The following is a 20,974-nucleotide window of genomic DNA, read 5'->3' on the forward strand; positions in this document are numbered from 1 at the left end:
GTTCAACTAATATTCCTGAGGAACGTGGAAAGGAAAGCAAGTCAGTCGGATTTTTCCAGATGTAACAAAATCAGTACATTGGATAACAATTAAAGCACCAAAGGACTCTGACAGGTCTAAATCCAATGAAATGACGTTTCAGAAAGATATACTAAGACTCGAAAAGTCAGTTGTGTAACTAGTAGATAGGGAAGGCTTAGCCATCAGCAGTTAACTCTGAATGCTTTGATCTTAGAAAACAGTGAGAGATATATAAGATCTAGAACAAGGAGACGGGGGCCATTGTACATTGCACTGGTCAGATAAAACTTTAAGAAGGACACTAGCAAACTAGAGTCTTCCCAAAGAGTCCAAGTGGGTGTCGACGGAATCAGAAATCATGTCTCACAACAAAGAGCCAGTGGAAGAAACTGAGCACATCTCGTCTGGAGAAGAAAAGACAAAGCAGGATCGTGAACGCTGTCTACATACCTCGGAAAAAAGACATAGTCACTAAAAATATATATATACAATATAAATAATATAAAAAATATTATACATCATATATTTATCATAAAATTTATTGTATTTTATTATGTATTTATGTTTGTTTATTATAAATTTATTATATTAATATATTATATATAAATAATATACAAAAATATTATACATCATATATTTATCATAAAATTTATTATATTGTATTATGTATTTGTTTGTTTATTATAAATTTATTATATTTAATATATTATTATATATAAATAATATATTTATGTATAATATAAATAATATATAAAAATATTATACATCATATATTTATTATACTTAAACCTATATATTTAATGCACAAATACATCTTAAATATATTTATAATTAAATAAATATAGATTATATTTAATATTTTGTTAAATATATTTTTATTTATCTTTGTTAAATATATTGATTTTATTAATACAGCTGACCCTTGAACAATGCAGGGCTTAGGGGCACTGACCCCCGTGCAGTCGAAAACTCGCATCGAACTTTGCAGCTGGCCTTCTGCACCTGTGGCTCTGCACCTGCGGTTCTGCACCTGCAGCTCTGCATGGGCAGATGCAGCCAACCGAGGATCGCATCGTAGTATGTATTTATTGAAAAAAAGCCTCACACAAGTGGACCCGCAGAGTTCAAACCTGTCTTGTTCAAGGGTGAACTATATATGTTTTAATAATAAAGTTCGTTTGATTAAATAGACCTACAAGACTGATTCTGGGTAGCACAGGAGGGTCCAGCCGGAGGCAAGGGTTAACCTTAACAAAAAGGTGAATGTTGTTTCCTAAACGCTGGCCTGTAGTTAAGCTGCTCCACCTCCCACCCCCGTTCGCGGAGCTGCTTCTCTCCCCCGGATCCTGTCAGGTGCCAGGAAACCAGAGAAACACAGCAGAGTTTCTGTCCTCAAGAAGTTCACCATCCAGTAGGGAAACAAGGCTGCAGAACTGATTGATACAATGGAGTCCGCTCTAGACTGATGGATACAAAGTACAACCAGCACCAGGGGAAGGTGGAATTCATCAGCTCTCCAAGAGTAGACAAGAAGTTGCACTAAGAAAGTGACCCAGGAATTGGGTTTGGAAGGACAAGGAAGAGCTCGCTGGACCAAGAGGTAGGGAGGGAACTTCGTGAACAGGGGGCAAAGGCGTGGAGGGGGTGGATTGGGGGAAACCTTGAGAGCCCAGCGTGACTAGAATTGTGTTTTCATGCCTGGATCACCAGGGGAGCTTCTAAGAAAACAGAGACACGGGGAGCTAAACCCCACGGATTCTGATTCTGTATTATTTGGAAACCCCGTGAGTCTGATGTCCAGGACTGGGAGTGACGACAGGAGTCCCATGAGGCCAGCTGTGAGTTTAAGACTAGATTAGGTGACAGCCAGCAAGGCGCCTCCCTTCCCATCTAACATTCGAGAAGCCCATATACCAAGAAGAGTTCTTTCAACCAAAACAATCTCCCAGGGCGGGACCCATGGAGCACGGTGTCTCTCCCGCTAACCCCACCTCCACAGCTCCACCGCCACGCCACCCCAGGAAGAGGCATATGCAGCACCAGAGTCAGTTGAAAAATGACCGTCATTCAAGTGAGACGGTCCCTGCTGGAGAGTCAAATCTCTAACCCTAAGCAACAGGGCTGAGCAGAGACATGAAGCTGGGAGACTGGCTCCCGTGAAAGTTAGAGTTCATTCCTGCGAAAGCTTCCAGAGAAAAACAGGAAGGCAGCATTTCCGGTGGAGAGGGCAGATCTTTAGAAGCAGGCATAATGGTTTCACCGCTAGTTGTGAGACCTCAGGCCAGTTAAGTAATCTCTCTAAGCGCCTCTGTGTGTAAACTGAGGCTAATAATCCACTCACATGGTACTTATGAAGACTGATAAGACAAAAAGAAAAATGCTTCGTAGGGTGTCTAGCATACAGAAAGCACTCAGTAAACAGCAACAACCGTAATAAACCTGGACATTTATCATTTTGAAAGCACTTTAAATTGCGAATAACTCATATGTTTGCAAAAATACTATTCTACCAGGTGGCTGCTCAGTGTTCAGCCTGTAAGACTTACTGTTCTTTCTCTTGCCATCTGGTGACCTCTCACCTGTTTGGCATTTCTAATTGGACAACACCTAGAAACTTGAGCCCATCTTGCTTCACCTTTAAACGTGAAGTGTCCGCCAAATGTCTATTAATAAACTAACTTTCTGCCTGGGTCAAAGCAGGGGAAGTCACTAGCTCGACCAAGTCCCCATTTCCTTGATCTTGAACTCCTTTGAAGTTCAAATCACCTTAGATACAAATAATTCACTCGAGAATTTCAACAAAACTCTCCAATTGCTGGCCAAAATGTTTTGTATATTGATTCAGTTTTCATTTGTCCCGTACTTGCATGGAGCAGAGGGGACGTGGTCCCTCCCCAGGAATGCCCTGTCCTGGGTCCCAGCGTCACAGCGCCCTCTCGAGGGCATTTCTGGGCCAGGTCACCGAACGACAGCAGTTAGCTGCTCCCTACGAAGGGCTGCACTTTTACGGAGTAAAGGAGGAACGTGCAGGGCCCGATGGATGTAACAGGACATGGAAACAGGGTCCCCCAGCCATGGGTCCACAGAAGGGCTCAGCTCACCCATCTGAAGTCCAGAGACTGTCCCTCCATTTTGCTACCCGGAGAATTCCAGGCTGTGATTCCAAGATGGTCCACTTGGAGGGACCACAGGAGGTTACCTGCCGCTCCAGGGGGTTCAGACTATGCTGCATGGAGCCCTGGGTGACAGTGAAGAGAGGGAGGGCGGGGACAAGGTGGTGGCTGATGTGGGCGCTTGAGAAGGGAGGGCACCAAACTCGCCATCTTGGCATTTCACATGTTGTCCCATTTTTACTTCATTCACAGGGAGGGGTCTGCAGATATTGTCATTGATAGCAAGGGGGTTCCGTAACGGGGAACGCAAGCGCTGAAAATCGTGGTCAGGCCCAACTCCCCGGCCACCGCTGGCACACAGGGGCCCTCTGGAGCGCAGAGTACAGAAAGAGCACCCCTTTGGGTGAACAGATTTCAAAAAGGTGCCCCTTCCTCCCGACCGTCACAGCCACCCTCAGTCCCAGAGCCCAGCAGGCTTGGTGAGCGGAGCGCAGGCTGGCTTTCCGCCCCCAGCTGCCCTTGAGCCGGCGCTCTGTGTGGACCGCAAACTGCAGGACCCCCTCCGTGGCAGCCCTGCCGCACCCTCATTCTACAAAGGCACCTGATGAGGCTTGGGGAATAGTGAGCTTAGCTCTGCAGAGGGGGCACTCCTGTGCCTGCAGCTGCACAGACAGAGTCTCCTGTGGTCTGCAGACAGCCCTATGGGGGCGGAGGCACGGCTCCAAAGTGACAGCAGGCCTGCTCAGAGCCACACTGTGAGCTTAGAACCTGGACCTGCAGCCGACTCCAATTCTTTGTGTTCCTCTCCTGCTGAGAGAGACTCTCGTTCTCTTCATCCTGGTGACAATAAACTCTTCAAAAGTTCAGAGGCGCCCCTCTTGCCCCCGCTTGCTATCCCTGCTGAAGGAGATGCCACATTCTTCAGCCCTACCCCCCAGACTACAGACCAACCAACCAGGAGTGTCGCGTTCCCATAACGTCCTGCTTTCCTGTCAATCCTGATAAATTAAGAAGACATTAGGTATTTTTATTCCAAACTTTTGCTTATTGTTTGCGTATATCCTTCAACAAATCCAAAAAGGATCTAAGCAGCTGGGGAAAAAAACCTCAAGTAATCAAACTGTTTAAGACTACGATCAAAAGCCACGCAATGGAGCAGGATTTAGAATTAGGGGAGGAAGTGGAGAGAATTATTCCTGAAATCTCGTCTCAGAGTAACCCTGCAATTGGGCACTTAGCAAAGCTCAGCCCCCAGGGCATCCAGGGCAGAGTGGGAAGGTGAGAAACAGGGCTTTTGTCTGACAGAAGGACTCATGTCGATTCATCACCGTTAGACCGCATCCCAACCACACACCCTGCAAGGAATGGATTGATGGCATCTCACGCAGGACAGAAAACAACAGAAGCTCTGTCCGACCCACCGGTCAGGAGCCCTCCTGAGGCTCCCTCAGGAGCAGGCATCTTCTAGATCACTCGCCTGGGATGGGTGGGGTCTTTCTGGAGAGCATACGCTCTGCTCACGGCGCCCGGGTGGTGGCCATCCACCCCAGTCCTGTGCCTTTAAACCGGGCCAGCTCACCCCCCAAAACACACCACACAGCCTCTGTCCAGCAGCCAATATCCACTAACTCCAGGCATTCCAGGATACCTCACCTGGGCGAGACCCTCCGGTACCACCCTTTCCTATGAGCCGGCTCCTTTCCCAGAGTCTCTCCTTCCTGACATTCCGGTCTTCGCCTCCCATTTCACCCTTGGGCCTAAATACAGAGCAACCTCTGAGATTTCTTTTTTTTTCTTTTTTTTGGCTTTGCCGCGTGGCTCGCAGAGATCTTTGTTCCCCGACCAGGGATCGAACCCGTGCCCCCTGCACTGGAAGCACAGAGTCTGAACCGCTGGACCACCAGGGAGGTCCCTACAGAGCCATCTCTAAATTGCTTCCAGGGCCCACCTACCCTCTGGTTCCTCCCCTCCAAGTACATCCCATCCACCCAGGGCAGGGCTGTGGATGACCACACAGTAAGTGCTAGGACTGGGATCCAGAGCCTCAGGGCGTAAATGAAGACCAGCCCAGGCTAAAGCTCGCCATCAAGTGATAAAGACCTGGGGGTTCTCACTTTGTCATTTCATTCATTCACCTGTTCCTTCAACAAATGCCAAGCACTTGCTGTGTGCCGGGGACCAGTCTCGGAACAAGTACAATGAAAGACCGTGTGTGCCAAGTTCCAAAACGAGGATGGGGGTTGAGGATGGAGGCATCACTTGCAGCTGGGGCTTCCAGGCGAAGGCTGCACGTGGACAAGGCCTTGAAGGATCAGTGGACGACTGACGGTGGCAACCCCTCCCCCAGGTTCTCTACTAATGGAGTGCTCGACTGTCACCTCCTCAGGGAGATCTGCCCTGACCTCTCCATCTAAAAGCTCGTCATCCTCCCATCTTAAGCTCCCTACTTTATTTTATAACCCCGCTCTCCACCTGGCGTATAGTTTACTTTTTATTTGCTTATTCTCTTCTCCTCCACCTAGAATGTAAGCTCTAGCGGGGCAGGGATATTCGGCCCTTTTATCTGCTGCTTCATCTCCAGTGCCTAGAAAGATGTCCGCCACATAATAGAAACTTAATGAGTATTTATTACTAGAATGAATAAATGAATAAAGAGACAGTAATCTTTTATTACTTTTGTTTGGAGGAGCATGGGTGATTAGTGACATAGAATTGTCAACTCCTTATCTTAAGAAAGAAGAAGGGGGCTTCCCTGGTGGCGCAGTGGTTGAGAGTCCGCCTGCCGATGCAGGGGACGCGGGTTCGTGCCCCGGTCCGGGAGGATCCCACGTGCCGCGGAGCGGCTGGGCCCGTGAGCCGTGGCCGCTGAGCCTGCGCGTCCGGAGCCTGTGCTCCGCAACGGGAGAAGCCACAGCAGTGAGAGGCCCGTGTACCGCAAAAAAAAAAAAAAAAAAAAAAAGAAGGAAGGAAGGTATCTACTATAATAATCATCTCATAAAGGAAAGATATTTTAACCTCCCCAAAGTGGGAAGCGCGTTCTCTCAGGATAAACAGTAGTCTTTCCCAAGAAAAGGTCACATCAACGCATACGTCACACAACATTGTCCTAGTGTGTATTTCCACTGTGAATCACTGAAGCCTTTGACACCATCAGCCGTTCATCCCCAGCACCTCCCAACCCTCCAGCTCTGGGTCTCAGTGCTTCTTCCTTGAAAAAAAGACAAGATGGCCACGTGCCCCTGGCTGGCCCATGCTCCCCAGACGAGCCTGCTCACGTTGGGATCATTCTTTTTTTTTTTTTTTTTTTGCGGCACGCGGGCCTCTCACCGCTGTGGCCTCTCCCGTTGTGGAGCACAGGCTCCGGACGCACAGGCTCAGTGGCCACGGCTCACGGGCCCAGCCGCTCCGCGGCATGTGGGATCTTCCCGGACCGGGGCACGAACCCACGTCCCCTGCATTGGCAGGCGGATTCTCAACCACTGCGCCACCAGGGAAGCCCAGGGGTTCACTGTTGATGCTGAAAAAGGGTGGGGTTCCAGCTCCAGAAGCCAGCCCAGATCCAGGGCCACCCCCTGGATCAGAGAGAACCAGCCTGACACCAGCCCGTGGTTCACAAACTTTACAGTTCACGTTGAATTTTCAGTGAAGTTATACTTTTTCCACAGCTCCTTCTACTGCATTTTTCATGCAGCTGCTAAGAGAAAAATAAAATAAGGCTCTACAAACCTCACCCCATTTACCTTCACAGTAAGCTAGCCGAGGCGGTTTATTGGCCCCGTTGTAAAGATGAAGAGCCCAAGGACCAGAGAGGCTAAGAGCAAGTTGGCGGAGGTGGGAAAAGGGGAGGCGCTGCAGGTGCTGGGGCGGCCCCGCCTCCACCTTCTCTCCTCTGCGCAGTCCGGGGGGGGTGAGAGTCGGGCCAGGAAGTGCGCACCTGCAGCTCTCCAAATCAAAAGCTGCTCCAGGCCTCTTTTGTCTCTTTCTCCCTTCTCAGCCCCCCTTCCCAGCCCTCAGGTTCCGCTCCAGGCCCACCTGCCCCTAAAAGCCGGCTTCCTGAGCTGCCTCACTCCAGGGGTTTCCATCTCTGAACCTGGCCGTCCTCAGGCTCCAGACCTCACCATTCAAAGCATAACTAGCCAGCTTTCTGCCACATAATCTGACATTTTAAAATACGAGAACACAAAATTAGACGTGATGCGTGTTACGTGATGGACAGCATCTCACGTAGCTCTTGGCTCGCTGGCTATCGTTTCAGTTCGAGAGCACGTGCCCTTCTCCTGCAGCCCCGCAGGGCCTAGAGCAGGCAGAGCGGATACCCACGTGTTCAACTGCATCTCTAGGGTGCCCTACAGTTTGCGAAGTGCTTCAACTCACATAACTCATCTGAGCCTCCCAGCACCAGGTAGAGAAACTGAGCCTCTCAGAGAAATGACCTTGTCCAAGGTCAGATAACTAGTCATTTGGAAATCTGGGCCCTCAGCCCTGGTTCTGAGACCCTGGGTCCACAGCTCTAGGGCCCCTCGGCATTTTGCTTCTCAATAGCACGTACACGTGCGCAACAAAACTTATTGTTGGCAAAGAGTGGAGCCCTCATCATGTTCATACTTTTAATGTAAATGCATTCAATTAATTATACTTTTGGCAAAATAGAGAGGGGGAGAACAAAAAATAATATGTTCAACTGTGCATGGCAATTTCTCTTGCTGTTTTCCAGAGAGGAATGGGACAGAAGATGCAGATCTGCTGTTTCCTCACTGTCTCACTTCCCAGGAGGATCTTAAGGGGCGAACATCACAGATCACGTGAGTATAGCGTTCCAGGAGAGAGGTCACCTGGTGACAAAAAGGCCAACCGTGCAGGGCTTAAGAGAGGGAATGGAAATCTGCTTTAAAGCTGCGGGAAACAGGGCCTGTGCTGGATTTAATAAGAACCAGCACTCGTTATTTGCATACTAAGTGCTTTATGGCTTTTAACTCATTGAGTTCTCACAAAATCCTTTTTGCACACAAGGAAAGGCGGCTATGAAAGGTCAGTCACCAGCTAGCAAGCCAGAGAGCTGGGCGTTGAGCCCCAACAGTGAAGCTATTTAATCCATTCCCTTAGTTTTTCTGCTAACATGGCAAGGTGTGGTGTCTACAGGGGCCAGCATCGGCAGGGAACTGGACCACACCCAGCATCTGCCCCTTGCACTAACGCTAGATCCTAATCTTTGCATGAAACACAGCGCTACCGCACAAAGTGCCCCACCCGCTCTAGCCCTGACCGGAGGGGACTGGGACCCCTAAGTGGCAGCGAGAAGAGACCTTTGGGAACAAAGCCAGGCACAGGTGTGGACTTACAGGTGTGGGCCAGGTAGAGTGATTGACCCCATTCCAGAGCCGAAGGCTACAAGTAATTACATCAAGACAATAGGTGTAAATCCGACTGACCCAGGCAAAGGCAGCCGGGTTAGGAGATGTGGGGACGCCGAGACGGAGACACCCTCGCTTCCCTTGGAGCTCACCGCTCAACGGGAGAGAAGAGGCTGTAAATAAGTATGAGAACAGAACAGGTGGTGGGGGGAGGGGTGCCAGCTGGAGTCCAAGTTTAAAGGCAGAGTCCCCTGCACTCCAATTCCATAAAGGGAAACAAAATCTGTTCCCATCAGAAACATACAGAACATGAAGCCGAGACAACTGACGTTGTTACTTAACACGAGGGAGGGGGCCCTCAACCTTAAACACTAACTGAAATGTTACAGAGATGGTGGCATGGGAACCGGGCCTTCAAGGATGCGTAGGACTAGGATCAGCTGAGGAGGAAGGAAGAGCATCTCTCTCTGGGCAAGAAGCAGAATGTATTCCAGCAACAGTTTGCTGCTGGAAATTCCCTGGTGGTCCAGTGGTTAGGACTCCGCGCTTTCACTGCCCGAGGGGCTGGGTTCAATCCCTGGCCGGGGAGCAAAATCCCGCAAACCACGCGGCACGGCCAAATAAATAAAGCAGTTTGACGCAAGGAGTTAAATCACAAACAAACGTAATGGTGAGGGATTCGAATTGGACCCAGTAATCACTGATTTTGCTGCATTGAGTTTCCGTGTTCATCCTACGTTTCTGACCCTAGTTCAAGTTCCCTCTGCCTCATGGCTGTGTTAGGTTCTCCTGTGTGTAGTGGCAGGGTACCGCCTCCAGGGGGAGCTCCAGGCCTCCGCTGTGACTTCACTCGAAGGTGGATAGGGTTGGGCCCAGGACACCGAGAGAAGGAGCAAAGAAGCCAAAAGCTCTGCTTCCCGGAGATGGAGGGTGCGTGGGGACGGCTTCCTAGTTTTTCTCTCTCCGCCTCCCCATCCACACACACCCAGGGGGCTGGTGGTTTCAGGCCGATCCCAGACAGTAGCCTCTTGGGAGCCTCCCTGGACCAGGTGGGCAAACAGGTGTTTCAAGTCGGCTGGGGGTCTAGGGAGAGGTGGACCCTTTCCCTGAGCCTGTCTTTCCATGCCCTCACCACAGTCAGGGGTGCAGGCCCCAGAGGTCCCTGAAGAAAGGAGTCCAGGAGGGTATTATCTGGCTTTCGTCCAGGCTTCCGGTCAGCTTTGCCAAAGGAATTTACGTAGCAAACATGTGCTCTGAGCAGTTGAGGCCCAAACTCCAGCCCCTGCCCAAGTCTCAGGGGCTGGAGGTGGCAGGGTCCTGACGGCCCCCTCCCTGGAGACCCAGCTAACACGACTGGCTCAGCGCCTCTGAAGAAAGGCACTCGCTGTGCAGCACAGGTCATGGTGGGAGAAACAGAACCAAGAGCAGGAAGGTGAGGCCAGCTTTTGAGAGGCCTTGAATGCTGAGTCAAAATGTCTGGACAAAGACTCCCTCAGAATTCTCTGCATTAGTGGACACAGGGGTCTGGATTTGTGCATTTCCTCCTTACAGTGCTAAGACCCATGGTCCAAATGTGAATGATCTGATTTCTCTTCACTGTGATATTTGCAGCCCAACCTATAACAAGCTATCTTTTTTTCGGGTTTAGGTGCTATTATGAATAATAGCTACCGTTTACCCAACACCTGTGATTATTATATTATTAGGTATTGTAAGCCCCATTTTACAGATGAGAAAACTAAGGCTCCAGTTAATCAAAACTTGTAAGTGGCAAAACTAGCGCTCGAGCCCCATGGCTCCCGCCTCCCCCACCCCCAGAGTCACGCTGGGTCCCACATATTTGGCCCGTGACTGTGTGCTTTCTTTCACAGGCTGGGTGCCTGACCAAGATGAATGTTGCACACCCCACCTAAGGAGAAATAAAATCCCAAATGGCCTGAGGAACAAAACCTTCAGACTTGGCTTTAGGGGAACGCCCTGTACTCACAAAGCCCAGCCTTCACTCAGGCTGAACCCTTGGCTTAGAAGACTCCACCCACTGTGCGCTCTGTTTATTGAAATCCTACCCTTCACCAAGGCCTGGTTCCAATGTCAGCTTCTCAAACACGCCTTCTCCAGCCCTGCCAGTAGGAATTCCTCCTGATCTGTGTCCCCCATGAACTTGGCAGCTGGCTCGGTGCAGACCCACCCACTCACATTCCTCCTGGACCTCTTGCCGGTAGAGACTAGGCCTCACCCATCTCTGTGCCCCACGGGGCTCTGCACACACTCAGGGCCTGGAGATCACACTCACAGTCTCTGGGAAGGGTTGTGGCCAATGTTCAGGTAGCTGGTGCCAACTTAACAGGTGCCTCCGAGGGCTCAGCTGCCAGCTGCCCTTTCCCAGCCCCAGGAATGTAGGTGCCCCATGGTGGCCGAGCCACTTTTCCCCTTCCCACAAGCAGCCAGCCCAGCCCGGGCTCCTGGCCACAGCAGCTGTGGCTCCCGCCTCTCCCATCCTGCCTGGCCAGCTCTCTTGCAGCCTCCTCCTAAGCTTTCCTGCATGGCAGTCTGTCCATCTGGGCATCTGCCTCAATTTCTTGCTTTGTGTTCCAGTTCTGCTTTGCTGAAGCCCGACTCTGGATCTGGCCCTCCTTTGTCCTCCCAGGGCTGGACCCAGCCCCCAGCAGTGGAAGGGGGCCAGCTCTCTCACTGGAGCTCAATTAGGCTCCCAGGATCCCCGCCCTGCAGCCACCCTTCAGCACAGCAGGTTGGAATCTTGCAGACGTGGGCATCAGCCCAAGCCAAGTCCGACTTCCCAGGCCCATTTAGACCCCGCACCCAGGGGTGGACACCCTGCAGGAGCCAGCGGGGCCCGGCGGCCCGCCCACCCTTCACCGGCTCCGGCCATGGATGCCCGCCTCTCCGAGGGAGGACAGTCACAGGTGCCACGTGGCCGGGGATCCAGGCCACAGTGGGACAGCCAAGGGGCCTCTGAGGAGTTTAGAATCAAGCACACAGGGCGGTGTAAGGGTTGAAATAAAAAGGGACTAGAGGCTCTGAAATCCTTTCTGTGGCTCAACGATAATGAGCCTTCAGGGAAATGAAGCACAACCTCTGTTTGCAAAGTTTCCAGACGGCCTCCCGAGGGGTGGGATTTTACTATCTTATTTACACTTTGCTGTAGATTCTAAATCTTCTGTAATCAACATACTTTTATAACCAGGAAAAATAACTGATAATCCAAAGACATAAGCAGAAAGCAGATATCGTCAGAGCTTCCTTGGATCACAGCGGCCGTAGGGTACCTGGGCTGCCATCCTGTCTCCGTCTTCCGCCAGCCCCCAGGCTGCAGCGGGCAAGTCCCAACTTCAAAGCCTCAGTGTGCTCGGCTGTCAAATGGGAACGACAGTGTCAGCCTGGGCTGCACAAGAGAGATACCCACGATACTAAAACTTGCATCCCGGGGCCAGGGAGACTCGGTCCCAGAGTGGGCCTGGGAGAGGTTTCTGAGAGCGCTCCCCACGCGGGAGAAGTAGGGGAGCTTCTCAGGCAGCACGGGGCTGCTCTGTCCAAGAGAGAGATTCCAGGAACGGAAATGAGACACCGCCATCTTAATCCCCAACTAACCACAAAGCCGTCCCTTTAGCCAGAGGGCTAACTGACCTGCACAGCACTGCTGGGAGAGGTCCCATTCCTGCCCTCAGCCTCATGCAGAGGGAGGCTCCTTGACCAGTCTCCTCTGCAAGCACCCGTCCACCCAGGAAACACCGGCCCAAAGGGCCGAGCGGCAAATGGTGGGAGCAGAATCCACATGCCTTTTCTCTCTCGGCGCCCCGGCCCCGGCCCCGGCCCCCCCACCGGCAATTTTGACCCGAGCCCCTCGGCCCTGCAGGGCAAGGAGCCGCCCTGCAGCGCAAGCGACAGGGGCTTTGGGGAACCAGCAGCCAGAAGGCTCTGTCTGCCCCGCGCACGCCACACCCTCACCCTCTTCTCAGGAGGGAACAGGAGGTGCCAGCCTGTCTCTGCCTGCAGGGCGCGTGGACCCTCCAGTGCCGGCCCAGCCTCTGCAGCCGAGGAGCATCACAGGTGTCCTAGTCGCCGATCGGGGTGGGAGACGAACACGCGGCAGCCGAACCTCCAGCCTTTGCAAGAAAGGACAAGGCCTGACTCTAGCCCAGGCTCCATCCTCGGTCCCCATTTCCACCTGGGGTTATCTGAACACCCTCTGCTCTTGCTTTGGGGCTTTAAATGAAAATAACTACCTTTGAACAAAGCCTTGGCATCTAGGATGAGATCCAGAAAAGGCAGGACGGGGCAGCCACTGGCTTTGGAGTCCAGTGGCAAGCACAGCACACACATCACGCTCTCTGACACAACCATGCTTAAATGACTGTGTTGGTCCAGTAACTTCAACACTCAGGGCCTCCCTCCTCTCCCGCATGCAGACACAGAAGACAACGAGAGGTCCCAGCACTGTGCCTGGAGAGCGGGAGCCCTCAAATAACTCCCCGTCTTGAGGCTCAAAGCAATCACTATTTCTCTCCATCCAAGGCAAAGAAAAAAGCCTTCACTTCTTGAATAAGCTCTAAACCCTCTTCTATAAATGCAGCCTCCATAGCAGGGGCCCGTGGGCAACAGCTGGTCCTGTCACTCATCTGAAGAAGTAGGAATGCACAGCTCCTCAACGAGACCTGAGGGTCCCATCAGAGCTCCTCAGCTGGGGGTGGGGTGTGGTTTGCAAGTGGCCACGCCCTGGCCCTTACCCATGACCAAGGTGAGTCCGGGCGGCTCTTGCCCTGTGAGGGATCCCAGGTGGGGCCGCAGGCGCGGTCCTGTTCCTCCATGGCCGGGCCCGAGGGAGGCCAGCCGCCTCCTCACCCAGTGCCCGGAGAGCAGTGTCTGCAGCGGCTGATTTCAGGAGCTGGGAGGCTGGGCTGGCGACACCGAGCCCGGCGCAGGCGGCTTCTCTTTCCACCCAGGAGCCTGGCCAAGTCACAAGGCTCAGGAAAAGAGCAGGGTGCTGAATTGCAAATCCTCTCCCACCTGGGACTGGCTAACAGAACAACACCGGGAGACACCTCCCGTTCCCTGAAGGATGCAGAGATTTCTCTAGACTTCTCGAGAAGGACACCCGGTGAGGGGGCATGACCCCTGCTGGCCGGCGACTGGCCATTCTCTCCTCGCCAGCTCTGAGGAATCAGGAGTAAAACCCAGAGATGGACTAACTTCCCCAAGGTCACAGCCACAGAGGAGAGAACTGGGATTCAGACCCATGAGCGCTGCGTCCAGAGGGGATTGGAGGGGAGGAGGGGATTTGAGGGAGGGACCACCTCATACGCTGCGTTCAGGGAACCTCGCAAAAAAAGCTGTGCGGATCGTTTCCTCACTTTCTATTCACTTTCTTCCCTGTGCGTCCCACAAAAGCTATGGGGAATCCTTGCTCTCCGTGCCTGCCCCCCCCCCCCGGGGAGTCAGGAAGGCTGGGGTCGGTGGCCTCCCTTCCCCGGTGGCCAGCACCGTCACGTCCATCGTGCTCGGCAACAGCAGCACGACCATTCGCTGGACTTGAAAGCCCCTCGCACACCAGGAAGCTGCTTTCTGGTACGTATTTTGCATCTAAGGTTATGGAAGTCAAATAAGGAGCGTGAAGAGCTGGTCTTGGGTCGCGAAGCCGGAAGTGACAAAGCAGGGTCAGCCTGATCCCACGCGTGGTGCTTGAAATGTGGTACTCATCCTGCCGGGAGTCATGGGTTTGTGCTGATGGGGCTGGGCTCAGAGGAGTGCAGGGCGGGAGGGAGGGTGTTTCTGGGTGGGGCGGGGAGGGAGGGGGGAGAGGGAGGGGAGGGGAGGGGGAAGGGGGAAGGGGGAGGGGGAGGGAGGGGAGGGGGAGGGGGGAGGGAGGGGAGGGAGGGGAGGGGAGGGGGGAGGGAGGGGAGGGAGGGGAGGGGGAGGGGGGAGGGAGGGGAGGGGGAGGGAGGGGAGGGGGAGGGGGGAGGGAGGGGAGGGAGGGGAGGGGGAGGGGGGAGGGAGGGGAGGGAGGGTGTCCAGGGCACGCTGCAGGCATGCATGCAGAGGCTCTGATCCAGTTTGACAGGGACTGAGAGAAACAACTTCCCTGACTCTTAGCACAGAGGGACCCCTCGCCCCGCGTGTCCCCCAGAGCTGCTGTCCCTACAGCCTGTGACGCTAAGACCTCCTGAAGTCTCTCAACTCTGCTCCGTGGGCCGAGTAGCACCTTTTCTGGTCCTCCACCTCCTCCCCAGCCAGGCCTTCTCCCATTCTACCCGCTTCACTCCTCCTCCTCCTTCCCTCCAGAGGAGCCCCTGACCAGGAATCCATCCGGAGCTGTGCTGAGAGCGCATGGGCGAATACATGAGAGGTGCCTGGCGTGTCCTATCTAACACGATAGGTATAATGACCTCCCTTTATAGGCTGGGGCCGGTGGCTGCCCTGGCGCTGCATCTAGTAAGGAGCAGGGAGGTCCTCAGCCCCCGGCTTCCGCATTCCCAGGTCACCACAGTCCTGGCCACACTGCACCGCTGGCCTTCCTCCCACTGGGGAAGAGCAGAAAAAGTAGGGAGACCCCCCTCCCCGCCCAGGCCTGGAATGGCTCCCACATGTCCTCAACGGAAGGGAGAAGACAACGCTTTAAGACATCCATGCTGAGCTGGGTCTCCACCACTCTTACTAGTTTTCATTCATCCTGTCGGGATATTTTGAGAACCTCATGACCGACGAGGGATAAGACTGTAATTACACCTGGTCACGGTGGACATTTAGCCTAGATGCACAGAGCCACACAGGAGCAGTCACGCTGCACACAGCACACCGGCGTCACCGCATCCAGCCTGAGGCGCTATCACGTGGAGTCTCGGGACGAACAAGGGGAGAGAGGCGTGGTCCCCGGGGCCCTGGGCGCAGGCGGGTTTCTCAAGCCGGCTGGCAGGGAGGTCAGGCCGATGCACGTCCTGCTGCTACGTCAGGCCGCTGACAGCCGACGCTGGCTTGGCTGGCGCGCCTCGAGATGGCGACGTGAGTGCTGACTTGGCTCCAGAAAGCTCCACGTGATGACCGAGCCTCACCATCTGAACCACAGGCCCGGGCCCTGGGAAGCCGTTCTGACTCAGACCTTTAAGAACCTTTGTTTCCTTATCTGGGAAACACAGGGATAAAAACAGTCTCTCCATCATAGGGCTGTTGTGGGGATACTGAGGCCAGGCACCGAGAGCCCTTGACACAATGTCTGGCGCGTATCAGACCCTCAAAAAGCTGTGACAACTATTAATCCTCACAGTAACTTTGAGGTGGATATTAATAGCTCCGTTTTACAGGCAAAGAAGTGGAGGCTCTGTTTTATTCTGTACTTCTGTTGGCCACACTCTGCAACTTGTCCTCCACTGGAGCTTCTCAGGACTCCCTCGCTGCCCCAAGGGACCATGGCCAGGACCATGCTGGATTTCCCCGGAAAGGCTGCCCCTGCATGCTCCTGGCTGCAAGAATCCACAGGGCACTCCTGTCTCCCAGACTGCCAGGCCCAGGGTCTGGGAGTCTCCTGCGAGGCCCCACAAGAGCACCTTGGATGTTCCCATTTCTAAACCTTAGCTCATGCTATGACCCCTTCCTGGAATGCCTTTCCAAAAGCGTCCACTTTCTAGGCCCAGGTCAAACGGAATTCTTCCTCCATGGAGCCTTCCCTGATCTCTCCACTGCATAAGGATGTTTCCATGCTTTGGCCTTCGAGCAAAAGGATGCGAGGTTGAGACTGACATTTCTGAGCATTTTCCAAGAGCCAAGAGCTTTTCTCACACATATGATCTCAAAGTACCCAGGTCAGGTATTGTCATTTCCCAGGTGAAACAGACTCAGAGGGTCTCACCTGGCCAGGAAGAGGTGGAGCTCAGAACCCTCACCGCCCACTCCCCTTATCCGACACTTAGCGTGTGCTGGGGCAGGTGAGTTACCTGTGAGTTTATGTCTCACTGTGTCAAACACTGTAGGCACAGGGTCCAGGCCTCACTCATCTTCAGCTCCAAGAGTACCTCACACAGTAGGGTGACACAGCATGTGAAAAAGTCACATCCGCTTTTTAAAAATTCAGAAACAATTTTTTAGAGCAGTTTAGGTTCACAGCAAAATTGAGCTGAAAATACAGTTTCCATACAGTCCCTGTTCCCACACAGGTACAACCTTCCCCACTATCAAAATCCCACACCAGGGGGTACATTTTTTTACAATCAGTGAACCTGTCCTGACAGATCACTATCACTCAAAGTCCATAAGTTACATTAAGGTTCACTCCTGGTATTTCACATTCTATGGTTTCGACAAATGTCTAATGACATGTATCCACCACCGGAATCATACAGAGGAGTTTCACTGCCATGAATGTCCTCTGTCGTCAGCCTGTCACCTCTCCCTCCCTCCATGTCTTTTCATGACGTGAGCGCTCATTATTTTTCAGCGCTGCATAATAGTCCAGGGTCTGGATGTACCACAGTTTTCCACTCACCTACTGAAGGCCATCTTGGTTGCTTCTAAGTTTTGCAACTATAAATAAAGCTTCTACAAACCTGTCTGTGAGGGTTTTTGTGTGGACACAAATTTTCAGCTCCTTTGGATAAATGCCAAGGAGCACAGCTGCTGGCTTGTATGGTAGGAGTATGTTTAGTTTTGTGAGAAACCACCACACTGTCTCCCAAAGCGGCTGCACCATTTTGCGTTCCCACCAGCAGTGAATAAGCGTTCCTGTTGCTCCACATCCTCACCAGCATTTGGTGATGTCAGCTTCCCAGATTTTGGCCTTTCTGATAGGTGTCTGATGGTCGCTCAGGTTTGCTTTCACTTGCATTTCCCTGATGAAATGGAAATGATGTAGAGCAGCTTTGTATGCTTATTTGCCATCTGTGTGTCTTCTTTGGTGAGGTGTCTGTTGAGGTCTTTGGTGCATTTTTTTTTTTTTTTTTTTTTTTTTTTTTTTTTTTTTTTTTTGTGGTACGCGGGCCTCTCACTGTTGTGGCCTCTCCCGTTGCGGAGCACAGGCTCCGGACGCGCAGGCTCAGCGGCCATGGCTCACGGGCCCAGCTGCTCCGCGGCATGTGGGATCTTCCTGGACCGGGGCACGAACCCGTGTCCCCTGCATCGGCAGGCGGATTCTCAACCACTGCGCCACCAGGGAAGCCCTTTGGCGCATTTTTAATCTAACTGAGCGTTAAGAATTCTGTGCATATTTTGGATAACAGTCTTTTATCATGCACATACACTAGATTGGTCAAGGTCGTAGCTGAGAAAAGATGGGAGACCTGGAGCTGGGTCAAGGCCTGACAAGGGAGCTGTTTACCAGGATATGGGGAGGGGTGAAGAAGACTGGCAGGGGCTGGTGGCAGGACCTGGGCCAGCCAGGGGAGGGGCTGAGGCCAGGCTTGGGTTGAGGGGAAAGGAGGGGAATCAGTGACCTGAGGTGTATGAGGCAGGATATCGGCCTCCAAAGTGTCCAGGTCCTAACCTCCTGAACCTGCGGATATGTCACACTGCACAGGATATGTTACATCTTCTGCCTCCCTCTCTCTCTCTCTCTCTGCCTCTGTCTCTCTGTATCTCTCTGTCTCTCTGTGTCGCTCTCTCTCTCATCACACACACAAACACACACACACAATGACTCTCTGTTGTTCTCATGAAAGTAAACTCTGTTCCTCTGAGTCAGAAAACCCCACCATGACTCACTCCTGGAGTGAGGGAAACAGGGAATTAACTGTCTTTTTTTCAAGGTTCAAGTAGCAAATAATCTCTCCAGGTCATTTGTCGGCATCAGGACCAAAAGCTGGTCAGGGATCGGAAACTGTCTGAGTCTACTCAAGCTACAGAACAGCATACCATAGGCGGGGTGGCTTAAACAGCAGAAATTTATTTTCTCACAGTACTGGAGGCTGCAAGTGCAAGACTGAGGTGCCAAACAAATCTGGCTCCTGGTGCGAGCTCTCTTCCTGGCTTGCAGAACATCTCGCTGTGTCCGCATGTGGCAGAAAGACAGAAAGAGACAGAGAGAGAGAGGGAGGGAGGCAGCTCTCTCATGTCTCCTTTTATGCGGACACTAATCACCCTTATGACCTCTTTTAACCCTAATTACTTCCTCACTCCACATACAGTCACTAAGGCTTCAACAATTGCGGAGGGGGGGGGGGACACAGTTCAATACATAGCAGAAGTCCCCCGGGATGGGATCCTACAAGCAACAGGCAAGAAAGTCAGGAACCTGAGCACACAAAGCAAGCAGAAAACCTCGATTCCTGGCCTCAGAGACCCCCTTGCCTGGCCAGGAAGCCTTGTCAATACTTGACACTACTGCCCGGACAGCCCAAAGCAGAGCAACATTCCACCTCTGGCATCCCTGGACTCAGAACCGCTGCCCTTCCTTAACTGCCCACCCCTGGCAGCGCCCTCCAGCACCGAGTGGTTCTGAATTATTTGCTGCACGATTAGAGATGGAGGAATTTAGCCTGGTCTGTGGTCAAACAGGAAAGCCAAGATTTTGATTCCTTTTTTTTTTTTTTAAGTCAGCAGGCAGCTTTCTTTTATTTATTTTTACTTATTATTTATTTATTTTTGGCTACGTTGGGTCTTCATTGCTGCGTGTGGACTTTCTCTAGTTGTGGCGAGCGGGGGCTGCTCTTTGTTGCGGTGCATGGGCTTCTCATTGCGGTGGCTTCTCTTATTGCGGAGCATGGGCTCTAGGCGCACGGGCTTCAGTAGTTGTAGCTCACAGGCTCGGAAGTTGTGGCTCTCAGGCTCAGTAGTTGTGACTTGCAGGCTCAGTAGTTGTGGCACACGGGCTTAGTTGCTCCGCAGCATGTGGGATCTTCCCGGACCAGGGCTCGAACCCGTGTCACCCACCCTGGCCGGCAGATCCTTAACCACTGCACCACCAGGGAAGCCCCAAGCTTTTGATTCTAACATAGACAGTGGGGGATATCAAGGATCAGAGTCTTCCAATACAGGCTGAAACCAATCTTGACACAAATGATGTTTGTATTCAGAGGCAAAAGTAAGTTCTCGTGGGTATTGAAGAAGCGAGCGCTAGTCTCAGAGCATCTGTACACAGATACACTCTCTAGGAAGAGTTTCAGGTTAGCGGGACCATGCATGAGGTTTACAACCAGAGGGCACATCAGTCATTCTCCTCTGTCCCCCTGGGTGAAGATAGAAACTCCAAGCCCTCTGCACACATCTGTAAGGGGAACCCACTGGGTGCGTCATTGGTGCTGAATCTTCCTCCCCACTCATCAACTGCATTTCACCGTCCTCCTCTGACCTGGCTGGAGAGGCCCAACCACAGAAGATACAAAGGAAATTCTCCTCTTTCTACATGACACAGGATGCTTGCCTAGAACTGTCCTTAAAAGGCAACAATACCTCTTCATGTCTTTGATGGTGTGTCCTGGAAAACGGACTCACCCCCAATAGCACCACAAATGAAAACCCAGAGACTGCCCCCTTTTACTTGGAGCTTCTCCACCTCAAAAGAGTAAAGAATTTAACTCCTTGAAGTGACAGCCTGGGAACTCCAGCCCTGAAGATTCCTAACTGCTCTGTGCTCTAACCCAAAGAGATAAGAAAAACAGATCATCCTATCTTTCATTCCTGCTTTTCAGAGAGTAAACTAGGCTAAGAGAGACAGGTGGCCTGTCCAAGACACACAACCAGTGAACAGTGGAGATGAGACTTGGACCCACCTCTTCCAACTCTACCCCGGGGTCTCTCCACTATTCCAGTCTAGACCTTGGGAGACTAAGTCCTTGGAGAATTCATCCAAAGGGAAGCAGGAATTTGCCCTTTCCCAGGTCCTACAGGCCTGATTGAGCTATGTGAAACCCAGTAAAAAGTTTAACATTTATTAATATTGGTTATTTGCTTTAAAGCAAATTTGTCTAAAACTCATATGTATGGAATCCTTGTGATGGACTGAATTGTGTACGCCCAAAACACATGTTGGGACTTCCCTGGTGGCACAGTGGATAAGACTCCTGTTCCCAATGCAGGGGGCCTGGGTTCAATCCCTGTTCAGGGAACTAGATCCCACATGCATGCCATAACTAAGAGTTCTCATGCCGCAACTGAGGAGCCGCATGCTGCACCTAAGGAGCCGTGGAGCTGCAACTAAGGAGCCTGCCTGCCACAACTAAGACCCCATGCAACCAAATTAATAAATATTTTAAAAATTTAAACTATATATATATATATATATATATATATATATATATATAAGCCCTAGCCCCCAAAGTGACTGTAAGGTTATATATCCAAATGGAGGAATGAAATATCACTGGGCCATAACAACTTTGCTGAAGACAAAAAAATCAGGAGACCTGGTTCTGGCCCTAAATGCCCGGGCATCTAAGGGTGAGATAAGAAAGCCTCCACAAGGGCCTTCCAGTTGTAAAGTTCTGGTGTTCTAGAAGGGCTTAGGAAAGAGAACAATGGAAGGTTCTGAAATATGCTAAACACACTTCTTTT

The 20,974-nt window shown here is 51.9% G+C and overlaps 1 protein-coding gene and 1 long non-coding RNA gene across 14 annotated transcripts in view; one reads left to right on the forward strand and one right to left on the reverse strand.

Annotated features, from left to right (window-relative positions):
* LPIN1 (lipin 1) overlaps window positions 1-13,474 on the reverse strand; it is a 124,994-nt gene extending 111,520 nt beyond the window's left edge. For 3 of the 13 annotated variants that reach the window (XM_067008126.1, XM_067008125.1, XM_059079382.2), the window contains exon 1: window positions 13,231-13,415. In XM_067008126.1, coding sequence (XP_066864227.1) covers window positions 13,231-13,311 — 81 coding nt within the window. In that variant the 5' untranslated portion in view covers window positions 13,312-13,415. Of the gene's footprint in view, window positions 1-11,678; window positions 11,857-12,451; window positions 12,610-12,729; window positions 12,747-13,230 lie in introns of those variants that run through there. The other 10 variants (XM_067008128.1, XM_067008122.1, XM_067008123.1 and 7 more) reach the window with 9 other exon arrangements.
* LOC136792186 (uncharacterized) lies at window positions 1,393-17,039 on the forward strand. Its single transcript, XR_010835647.1, has 4 exons — window positions 1,393-1,621; window positions 7,849-7,936; window positions 12,500-14,068; window positions 14,594-17,039. It is a non-coding gene; the product is annotated as an uncharacterized lncRNA (long non-coding RNA).
* The last annotated feature ends 3,935 nt before the right edge of the window (window positions 17,040-20,974 follow it).

The sequence above is a fragment of the Kogia breviceps genome, chromosome 11 (assembly GCF_026419965.1).
Source record: "Kogia breviceps isolate mKogBre1 chromosome 11, mKogBre1 haplotype 1, whole genome shotgun sequence".
In the NCBI taxonomy this organism is placed as follows: Eukaryota; Metazoa; Chordata; class Mammalia; order Artiodactyla; family Physeteridae; genus Kogia; species Kogia breviceps.